Genomic DNA, 12,140 nt, shown 5'->3' on the forward strand with positions numbered 1-12,140 from the left:
TTCAGTTTCAGAAAACTTTTGCAAGTAATTTTATTTACAAGGTCAGAGACGTCTGAATTCTGACATGCTGAGGATTTTAATGTGACAATGAAACATTCAGAAGCACAGAAGGTCTAGTTTACAGTGCTAATTGCCATACAGAACTTGCATGGAGTTTAGTTTTATTTAGAGAAGAGGAAAAATAAGGAAATCAGATTACACTGATTAAACCATAGAATTTAAATCTATATTCAAACATTACACATGCAAAGAGAACACCACCAGACTAGTACAACTTCATTTGCTGCTGCATTTGTCTAATATTAACAATTATAAACAGAGCAGTGCAACTGATATTTGGAACAATCCTTACAGTGTTGTTAAGTATCAGGCACAAAGCTTCACTTCTCTTCACACCACTGGTTTTCTTTGCGTACCTAAAAATAAAGACAAACGTTACAATTATACCTGAAAAGCAATATCAAATACGTTTTCTAGATATTTATATATCTATTCTAAATATTTACCTATGAATCAATAGCATCCCTGTGATTCAAATTATTTTCCCAATTCAGATGTCTTCCAGATATCAAGTAGTATTTAAAATTAAAGTGTACCATCATATAAAATGAATATATCCATATTTATGGAAACTTAGTTATGACTATTTTAGAACTAACTGCATGCACATTTTTAACATGGAGAACTCATTCTGCCCCAGAAAATCAAAGGTGGGTAAAAATCTGGGGTGAAGAAATGGGTTTTATTAGCTTGATTACTGGTTGCAAGACTGTAGCAATTATTTTCAACATGCTAAATCAGTGATGGTGAACCTATGGCAAGCGTGCCACAGGAGGCACGCGGAGCCATTTGTCAGGGCACACGAGGCGCTGCCCTGCAACTGAGTTCACCCTTTTTTAAAGCCTTTTTTCGCCCTCCCCAGGGTCCAGAGGCTTTATAGGAGCCAGGGGGAAGGCGAAAAGAACCTTCCCTGAAGCCTCCAGAGTGCAAAAAACCAGCCCTACGGGCAAACCGGAAGTTTGGGAACGGATTTCCTGTTTGCTCGGAGGGTCGTTTTGACTGCCCTGGAGGCTTCATGGAAGCCTCCTGAAGGCGGGCAAACTGGAAGTCACTTCCAGTTGACTTCCGAGCAAACTGGAAGTCACTTCCGGTTTGCTCGGAGGGTTGTTTTGACTGCTTCGGAGGCTTCAGGGAAGCCTCCTGAAGGTCCCTGAAGCCTCCGGAGGGCTTCCAGGGGGGAGGAGGCTGTTTTCGCCCTCCCCATGCTCCTATAAAGCCTCTGGAGCCTGGGGAGGGCGAAAAAAGCATGCAAAAATGGGGGGTTGCGCCTGTAGTGTGCGCATGCGCACTGGGGGGTCGCGCATTGCATTATGGGTGCGGCACGCCTGCACACGACCCCCCTGCGCTCCCCCCACTTATGGCATGCGAGCCAAAAAAGGTTCGCCATCGCTGTGCTAAATGATCCACTGAAATCAAATAGATAAATGGTAGCATTTGTGTCTAAAAATTTTCTTTGCAGTCCATCAATTATAGTGATAGTATTAAAAAGAATTATAAACAATCACACAGTGATTCTGTAGTAGAGAATTGGATGCAAGTCCTTCCAATTGGAATCTAATAATAGTAAGACTAAAACTATAAACTTAGGCTAGGTAACTGCTAAGTGTTTTTCTCAACAGTGCCGCTCAGAGGCCATGCATATGGTACTGTAATCTAAACATCTAGATTGTGTCAGGCAACCTACTCTAACTCATCTTTAATCAACAATAAATAAATAAAATAATAAAATATTTTGCAAGGCATCTCCTTTATCTGATTTTTTTCCTTTCTAACATTTTTTCCATAAAATGCTCTCGCTCTCTCGCACCGTCCCTATAAATAACAGCAACTATTGGAGTAAAATCTGTAGGAACTCCTGTATTGGCAATGCTCCTTGCAGAAATTTTGCTTATTTTTCCCTCATTGTCTTGGTATCAGACAGACTAGGTGAATTATTCTGTATAGAATATCTTGTCTTGAAAGGGATGTCTAGAATAACAATTTGATTTGCATATGTAAAAAAGCTGTTTTTGTATATATTGTAGTTCTAAGCTCCCCAATGAAATAACAATAGCGTATTAATACAAACATACAGTAAGCTAGCTTGTCTGAGACTTCTTTTCCCATACATGAATGAATGCAAAGACAGTAAAGGGGACAAATTAGAGCACAGATTTATTTTATCCATCATTTGATTTTAATTATATGAAGGCTGAATTGCCAACTAAAAACTATAAAAAAATAAATTTAGAGTCTTTCTGCAACACCAGCTTCACAACAAACTATGTACACATTAATCAACAGAAAGCAATTATTTTAGCCTACAGAAGCTAAAATAGTTGGTAGGATTAAATAGTAGATAGATTTTGTTTTAAGTAAAAGGGCTTGACATACCTGGGCTTCCTCCTCCTCAGTGAAGTCATTTTTAATATTGAAAGTCTTGCGGATTTCTTCTGGTGTTTTTCCTTTAATCATATTTGCAACAGTTTTGCATGTCACATCCAGTAAGCCTTTGATGTCTAAGTAGTTTGCAGCCTTTATAGAAAGCAACAGATTTTTAAAGACTCTGCAAATCAGTGCTCCATTATATAATAGTGCACATTATATTTCTAGCAGTAAACATAAATAGCAACTAATAATAAATGAAATGAAGTCTGGTGTAATTATTTTCTTGTTCATCTAGAAATATTATTGCTAATGGCAATAACAAGCCTCTCTCCCATTTACAAACTTTGTTAAGGACTTCCAGTTAAAATTTCAGTGCTGTTATGAATTTTGTACTTTGGAATACATATATAAGACACAATATATCAGGTTTTCAATTGTTCAACTAGTTTTGCTGAGCTTTCAAAAAGCAGCAAGAACTACAAACCAATAAACATATGTACTTTCTCTTGTTTAAACTTCTGAGACAAACTAAGCAGAATTTCAGCCTTGAATGCTGTAGGCACAGTTAATTATACATGCTTTAAGTCCCCAACCGCCCCCAGTCCATGGACTGGCACTGGGCCACAGCATGCCAGAAACTGGGCCGTGCAAACAAGTGAAGCCCCATCCGCAGGATGCAGGCACCACACAAAACCACACCCTCTCCGGTCCGCAGAAAAACTCTCCATGGAACTGGTCCCTGCTGCCAAAAAGGTTTGGAGGGCGGTTGTTTTAAATTATGTTCACTTACTGAGTTGCATGTGTTAACTATCTCTGCATCTTTACAATCATGATGCTTACCTTTGACAGATGATATTTTAGATTTTAGGGCATTTTGCTTAACCCAACTGCAAAGTATTTATGACATTAAAATACAAACTCTATTATACTCCAATATTTCATTAGTCTGTAAATATCAGTGAAGCAGGATATACTAGGCCAACTTACCAGGATGAGTTCAAAGAGAGTTCCTTGGTCTACTTTGAGAAATTCTTGATCCCACACAGGGATATCATCTGTTCGTTTCTCTTTGTTCTCATCATCCTCAGGAGGAGGTGGATCATCTTTATGATGGGTACACCACTGAATCACCTTTGGAAATTGAAATGCGTTATGGAAAAGCTCTATAAAATTTGTTTTGTTTTCTACTGCACTAAACTAGAGTTCTACTAGCATCCACAAAGCTTTTGTATAAACATTGCTTAGCACAATACTGGGAACATGATTTATGAGTTTAAACAAAAGGCTGTACCATTTTCAAACTAAGCATGCTCACAATGCTTAAGTACCAATCTTTCGGAGATAGAAAAGTAGAAAATATGAATCAGATTTCACATATTTCTTATATACTTTATTATTCTGAATTCCAGGACTAACTACACTAATACAAAGGATTTACAGAAAAATATTCAGAAAAATGAAATAAAACAGTAAAAATGATCAACAGAAATGTTCCTAGTTAAAATAGTTTGGTTTCACTACTTCCTAGAAAAATACTTTCAACTGCGGAAAAGTATTTTCAATAATGTAAAAATAATGCAAATTTCTGTTTTGTTATGTCTAAAAATATAGAAAGACTAGGTTAAAGATAAACCCTTTTAACAATTTTGCCAGGATATTGCACTATTAACTATATAATGAAATATGTTGTTTTTCTACAACTATTTGAACTATCTTCCAGTATAGAAGCCACTGAATACAAACTACTCTTTAAAAAGTAAGCCTAATTTTAAACATTTAAAAAGTACAAAGTTAAAAATAAACAATCTGCCTAAAAGTAAACCAAACAGAAATAATATAATCAGAATAAAAATTGTATCAATGCAAGTGAATTGAAGAAATGTCACAAAATGGAAACAAAAACGGCACAAAATGGACAACAAAATGCATGCCAGAATTTACACTAACTGCAACTTCCAAAGATTTGAGGTCAGCCTTATGTGAAGCGCATTGCAGCAATCTATATAAGAAATGTTTTAATCACTCTCGGTAGCAATACAAACAGACTTGCATTTTCCAGAAATGGTATAGATGTTACAATGGAAAAGCTAGACAGCAGCATTTTTGACCAGAGAACTGTCCTTCCAAAAAGCAACGAGGGATACAAAAGCACTCCAACTATAAAAACTAATCCATTTAAAGGAGTCAGCTCCAAAAAGATGAACAAGCCTAATTTTTGCAGAGGAATTGTTTAGATTGATCGAAGTAATGTAAGGGCATTTGAAATCAATCTTTCAAAATATAAGTAGCTCACAGAAAATATTCAGTAATATACTACAAGGTTATCATAAAACGTACAATAAACTAAAGGTAAAGGTCCCCCTCGCAGATGTGCTACTCATTCCTGATTCTAGGAGGCGGTGCTCATCTCAGTTTCAAAGCCGAAGAGCCAGCACTGTCCGAAGACGTCTCCGTGGTCATGTGGCCAGCATGACTAAACATCAAAAGCGCGCGGAACACTGTTACCTTCCCACCAAAGGTGGTTCTATTTTTCTATTTGCATTTTTACATGCTTTCAAAGGTTGGCAGGAGCTGGTCACTCCGTTACATGGAACTAGGGATTTGGACAGCGAAACTGCCAACCTTTCTGATGGACAAGATCAGCATCTTAGCCACTGAGTCACCGCGTCCCTATTAAATGTACAATAGTAAGCCAATAGTTAGAACTTAACCAATATTAAATACTGTAGTCCAGTGATAGTGAACATTTTCAGCACCAAGTGCCAAAAAAGGAGCGTGTGTGCTCATCTGGGACACAACCTGGAAGAGGAGCTGCCCAGGGGACTTTGTGTGCTGGCCAGCTAGTCTTTCGGTTACTGGTGTGCATGCACGTGCAACTATCAGCTGGCCAGCGTGCATGCTTGTGTCGGAAAATGGGTCTTCCAGTTTCCAGCAATGATGTACGCACAAAAGCCAGCTGATCGTCTGGCACACATGCAGGCCAGAAACCCGGAGGAAGAATGGGCAATGTTGCGCGTGCCAGGCGACATGGCTCCGCATGCCACTTCAGCCATGCATGCCATAGGTTCCCCATCTCCGCTATAGCCTATTGTTCTATGGAAACAACTATTGGATGAATGTCAATAATAAACTGCATAGTGGGGGGGGGGGGAACACCTCAACCAAAGATGGCCTCATAGCATTAGCATTTACTATTGTACAGAAGTTCAAGATCTTCAGTTAATCATGGCATCATGCACAATAAAATCTATTTAATTTGATCCCACAATCTCACAAATCATGTTTTAAAATATCACAATAAAAACAACAGAATTAAAACAATCTACAATCCAGATTACAAAATCAACGAGCAGAAAACAAGAGGTGCAGATGAAGTTACAGAAGCTGTCTCTGAAAAAGCTCCATTTTTAATACAATAGCTTTTTAAGATACTAGAGAGAAGGCCAGTCTGATTTCAATGGGAAGCGCATGCCATTATATTGACACTGCTGTGAAGCAACACTTTCTAGCTTCAGGTCTCCTAACATCCTAGAAATGTGAGACAAGGAGCACCTCTTCCATGTTATAATAGGGCAGGCGGAATCTGATTGGTTTTCAAGGTACCCAGGTGTCAAGCCAGGGAGACTTCTATAATTAACATCAGCACTTTACTCTGCAGTATAGGTGTCCCAAATGAATAGGGCTCTGCAGCAAAAACAAGAATATACCCATACACCTAAAATTATAATCCATCCAATAATTTTTAAACAGAACTGCCTTCCCCAAGCATACTACTTCTCAATATAAAAATTAGCTTAGAACATATTTATATTGTGCAACCAGATTGTTTGAAAATTCTGTATTCATTAAAATAGAATTATTACCTTTTTTAGTATAGCAGCATTAACATTTGGAAGAGGAACAGGATCATCATCTCCTTCATCATCCATTCCCAAGTCTAGAAAGGAAAACAATGAAAAATATATTAGCAGCCATTTTATTAATACAATTAAGCTAATCTAGCAATTTCCAAAAAACATTCTATTATTCTCTGTAAAGAAATATGAATGAACAGTTTCTACTATTAATAAAGTAGAATATTTGTCGCCCAGGATTGAAATGAGGGGTCCATGGTGCTCTCTGAGCTTGCTTTTTTTCTTGCAAATTTCATTACTCTTAACTAGGTAACATCATCAAGATTACCACTGATGATGTTATCTAGTTAGGGTAATGAAACGCTTGCAAGAAAACAAGCAAGCTCAGAGAGCACCAAGGACCCCTTAGTTTCTCCTATTGCTCCTACATCATCATGGACCATAAAATATAAAATATCCATAGAAGTAAAGAACTTAAAGATGTTCTAAGGAAATATGCACGGCATAAGATTGTAAACAGATCTGTTTCTCTTGCTTTGTATTTGTATTTGTTGGCAATAGCCAACACCCCAAACATAGGCTCAAGATCTAGAAGGATCTCGGGCAGACTGCAACATAACGCTGACTCATATTTAAATAGTTGTCCCTTACGACTCCTGGATCCCTCTCACAGTTACTGCTATTGAGCCATGTACCATCCTTTCTGTCCCTGTGCATTTTAAGACAGGGGTTTTCTTGTCCTAGGTGTAAAACCTTACTTTTTTCATCACTGAATTTTATTTTGTTAGAGAGGGCCCAGTCTAACTACTTTAAATACCCACTACTTTTCCCATTCGAGACCTGCTATGAAGCTACAAATCCACAGTATCCCACCTACACTCCATTGTGCACATCCACCCACCTGTGCGGCGCTGCAGTCCTTTTTGCTGCCTACACTCACATGGCGCCACAAACCACCACCACCGCACCCATAGCATTCCCTGCTCAGGACTTGCAACTTTCTGCTGGCTTCCTCGCTGACTTTGTTGGAGGCTAGTAGGCAGTTCACAAATCATGGTTAATATGATCCTAACTTAAGAGCCCACAATCCTCACTTAACAATGGCAATAGTGGCTGCCAGGATTGTCATTCCTGTGGTCATGTGACATATTTTACTACTGCATCATTTAGCAACAGAAATTCCAGTCTCAATTACCACTGTTAAGTGAGAACTGTTAAATAATTCAAAACATAACCCATATTAAAAAAAGTTGCAGATAAGAAATAAAGCATGATTTTCTCATAAACTTTTACCATCGTATAACATAAATGCATCATTTTATTTAAAATTAGTTGAAGTTTACGTGTACCATTGTGCTAAAATATAAAAATCTGAATAGAGCTAAATGAGAACTATAAAAGGAATATTATATTTCAGTCTTGCTAAGATATTATGGTTTTCAAAGCACGTAACAATATACATGTCATTATATTCTGAAAAAAATGAGATTAAAACAAATATTTCTAGGTTTACACTAAATAGAGCTGCAAGTACGTTTTAATCCATTTTAATTGATGGATTTATCTGGTTTAAAGCAGCTGTCTAATACCCTGAAATAGCAGTGAAGAAACATGGCCAGAACAAGTGGCATAAATTCAAGTATAACACAAAAGGACAGATATATCAAGATGCTACAAATGTTTTATATAATGGTGTGTGTGTGTTTGTGTGTGTGTGTGTGTGTAAAACCCTCCAATGTTCTGTCATGGTCTCTGTACAAGTATTTGAGGTAACTGTTTCCTTGTAACTAACCAAACAGATGTAAAATTTCTAGAATTTTTGAAGAAAACATAGGAAGTTTACATATTCTAAATGTTATCATCCACTTTATCAAACAGATAAAGCAAATATTAATTGGGAGTGACATAAAGAGACTGAGAATGCATACTTTTAACCCACAAAACATCACTTTCTGAATATATTATTGTTGTTGTTTTATTTCTTTATTCAATGAATTTCCAAACACAGACCAATGCCTTTCACTCCATAACTATTTTCCACAAAATAGTTAAAATAATTTTTTCCCAAAATTAAATTTTAAAAGTTTTCACATTTTCCCCTCTCTAATTATTACTGGGACAAGCAATCACCTGGATGATTACAACTAGCCCTCAGGTTATGACTGGTTTGAATGGTATTGAATGGTTCAATACCATTCAAAGTTATGATAATGCTGTGTAAGGAGGGGGGGGGGGACATGATAGATCCGTGGAGTTCCAGCCATCATAGGGCTCCCATACCCACATGATTACAATCTTGGTTCTCAACACTTGGCTTACAATTAAACCATAGCATGTAGTTGGTTACATGTTCACGATTTCTGATGCTCCATGCTGGCTTTCTACAAGCAAAGACAATGGGGAAAGCCAGCAGGAAATAGTAAATTTATGATTACGTGAGGTCCTCAACAACCTACACAATCCTTATTTAACAATGGCTACTGGATACTGCTGGAATTGTCATCACTGATAGTCATGTGATGTTGTTTTATGACCAAATTGGTTACACTGCCATCATAGCTCAAAAACTACCTATACTGAAATGGACAGATAATTTAGAAAGTGTTTAGAATACAGAATTTGTATACGTCACAAATAATCATTTATGGACAGAGAAAAGGGCTAAAGTAATACATTTCTTCAAAATACTGCTTGCTCCTCCTACATTCAAATTAACTGCAAAAGTAGCTTGCGTTCAATTATAAAAATGTCAAATCCATATTTTAAAAAATCACAGCATAGTCAAGATAAAATTCTGGGAAGAAATCTTTTAAAGATTTCTAGACTCTTTTTCCAAAGTCTCTGAACAATTGATTTAAAAAATAAGTTATCTGGCTAAATTCCCTCATCAATTTTTTAATATGCTGACAAGCAGAATTAAGCTGTCATCCTGCAAGGCTTAACCGCTTCCAAAACTTCACAATCTATCTGTATTACCCTTAGTGCGGTGTGGTGGCTCAGCAGCTAAGGTGCTGGGCTTGTCTGCTAGAAAAGCTGGCAGCCAGGTTCAAGATCTAAGCGCCATGTGACGGGGTGAGCTCCCATCTTCACCCCAGCTCCTGACAACCTAGCAGTTGGGAAGCATATAAATAAGTACCACTTCAATGGGAAGGCAACACTGCTCAGCAATGTCATGCTGGACACATAACCACGGAAATGTTTTCAGACAGCATTGTCTCAATGGCCTTGAAATGGAGATGAGCACCGATCCCAATAACTAGCGAAGTAAAATCTGCTGAGACTCCTGTAGCTTTTGTTTTTATATTATCTTCATCTTCTTGACAAGATTTAACTGTAACCTAATTGCAAGGCATAGTAAAAATTCACTATCACCTTCAAAACAAAAATTAGACGACATTACCCATATCTTTGCCAAGAAGCTCTTAGTCTCATGAAATCCATTAGGCTGCAAAAGCCCTCTTTTGTCTTCCTTCCTTGAAAAGGAAGATATCTCATGATCCCTAAAACTGATTCAGATTAAAATCCAATGCACCAAATTAAAAATGGTTAGGGTGTGTGCGTGTGTGTGGAGAGAGAAAAAACAGAAATACAGAAAGCATTTATCTTTTATGATGTTCATACCTTCCAGCATAGTCTTGATTGTTACAGACTGTTTTGCAATTTCAACATCAACTTCAAATATTTCTCCATCAGAGCTTTGTAGTTTAATTGAAGGCATCTGTAAATGAATAAAAAAAATATTTTACCAGTATTTTTATGTATATTTCAGTTATGTAGTTTTATTAGCATCTCCTATCTAAAAAAAGACAGTAAACAAAGAAATTTAATTTTTTTGTTTTACAATGCTCAATTTTATCCATTCCTGCATCATCATAATGTGGTCAATAAAGCTATATCACCTGCCAAATAATGGTTTGCTTAAAATTAATGGCTAAAAAGGGGGTTGATCAGATTACAACTCACTCTGACTATATTTACAGTTTAGCCTCCTTAAAAGTAATCTTTATTATGGAATATTAGTGCATAAGACTAAAATACATGTTTTGATTAAGCATTTCAAGAAGCTTATTTAATTTTTTTAACTTTTAGTGTTCAAAACTTTACTTTCCAATCTAAACCACTGCACATGACCAATAAAAATGTATGACTAAAATTACTTAAAATTTTAAATCTGACTTGTTTTGAAAATATTACACTTTCAACAAACTACCTGTACACCATCGTTCTTCACACTACTTGGAAAACAACTACTGCTCTGTATTGGGAATTGATTAGGTATCATGAAAGGAGGTACATAACCAGTATTGAGTGTTTTTAAGAGGAACCCAAATTATTTTTCAAGGTATAGAACCAGAAATCACTAAATATATAAAAATTCTCAGAACTGTTCAAGTAGTATCCAAATCGTACATAATCCACTGGATGAGGTTAAACAAAATTCTTGATTTCAACTACTGTGACCTCTTAAAACAAAAGCGGATAATAAATTTCTTAGTATTCATAAATGATGCATACTACTTTGGAGAGCTCAGAGCACAATAATTAAGTGTTTTGTGGTATTTTTCATCAAGTTCCCATTAAAATCGATAAGCATTTTTAATAAATGTAATATTCTTGTAATGTTAAAGAATCAAATCTTAGTTATAAACATTTTAACTGTGTAGCGATGAATCCCTGTTTATTCGGTAAACAGATCCATTAAATTGAATGGATACTTTAATCATCATTTAAATCCCATGATTTAGGACATCATTAAATCCTAAAGCTAGGCTTGGATTCAGTCCATTATCATTGTTACTTTTTTCCCCCAAATGCGCTTAAACCTCACCAGATTGTTTAAAGGAAAAGCTTTTTATAAGCAGCTTCGGGTTAAACGGCAATCGTGACTAAGCATTTAGGGTACATAAAAAGCCTCTGCATAAAACAAGTGAAGGTAAAGTGCCCGGCTGCTACGTCAGTCCTATACCCTTCATTTCACTCACTATATTTCTTGCTCGCTCCAGCAAAACAATCTCTCTCTCTCTCTCTCTCTCTCTCCTCTGAAGTATGCACCGTTTGCAAATTAAAGACGCCGTCAAGAAACAAAGCACATAGCATCAACTCTTTTTTTAATATATTTTTTAAAAAACGTTATTTCCTTCAATAGAAGGAGGAGGAAACGGGATGGGAAAATGTTCCCACTGGCTCGGGAGGCGAACAACTGTAAAAGGAGTGCGGATTCCTGGAGTCGGTCACCTTCCCTCCCTTCTCCTCTCCAGGACGAGCCGGACTGCTGGAAGAGATGGCGGAGGCGGCCCTTCGGCTGCGCGTCTCCGCACCCCTTTCCCGGGGAGAGAAGCCGCTCCCTTAGCAACCACCTGCGATAGGTCCTCAAGCCGCCATCCCTGTCCTCCCCCTCCGCGGCCCTCACAAACCTCCTCCTAACTTTGTTCTCGCCCCTCACCGTCCGCTGAGGAGGCCCGAACCTCAACAAGGCCTCGGCCTCACTCACCGTGAGGCAGAACAACAGCGGCAACGGTAAGCGGCGGCAACGGTGGCGCCTTTTAGCCTCTCCCCGCAAGACACACCACCCAACTCAAATTAAGGGTGCACTGAAGCGCCTAGTGGCCGCTGCATTTTATAGAGTTGGGGGCGGGGCGGACACGAGCAGAAGGCCCAAGCGTTTGTCCCCACCCCTTTCCACTCCCGGGGATGGGTATGTCCCTGAGTGCCGGGGCCGGGGGATTCAGCGGGCGTCGATCCCCCGCCTTCATCGTGGAGGGACTGCGGAAGGGCCGAGAGGGGAATAACCTAGTTCGTATAAAAAAGAAGGAGACGACCCTTAACCGTATTTAGATATTAAGTACCTCGGGGTCCTTC

At 38.0% G+C, this 12,140-nt stretch overlaps 1 protein-coding gene across 3 annotated transcripts; it reads right to left on the reverse strand.

Annotated features, from left to right (window-relative positions):
• SKP1 (S-phase kinase associated protein 1) lies at positions 1–11,929 on the reverse strand. Of its 3 annotated transcripts, none has more exons than XM_081939915.1 (6): positions 11,773–11,929; positions 9,903–9,999; positions 6,291–6,364; positions 3,415–3,558; positions 2,434–2,574; positions 1–416 (listed from the first exon to the last, which is right to left on the reverse strand). In XM_081939915.1, the coding sequence occupies exons 2-6, from the start codon at positions 9,997–9,999 to the stop codon at positions 381–383; spliced, it is 492 nt and encodes a 163-aa protein (XP_081796041.1). In that variant the 5' UTR covers positions 11,773–11,929; the 3' UTR covers positions 1–380. The 3 variants fall into 3 exon arrangements, with proteins under 3 accessions (XP_081796041.1, XP_081796042.1, XP_081796043.1); XM_081939916.1 differs by having other exon boundaries at positions 11,696–11,846; XM_081939917.1 differs by lacking the exon at positions 11,773–11,929 and adding an exon at positions 11,725–11,747.
• Positions 11,930–12,140: the final 211 nt, after the last annotated feature.

This window comes from Natrix helvetica (genome assembly GCF_964273705.1).
Source record: "Natrix helvetica genome assembly, chromosome: 1".
NCBI lineage: Eukaryota > Metazoa > Chordata > Lepidosauria > Squamata > Natricidae > Natrix > Natrix helvetica.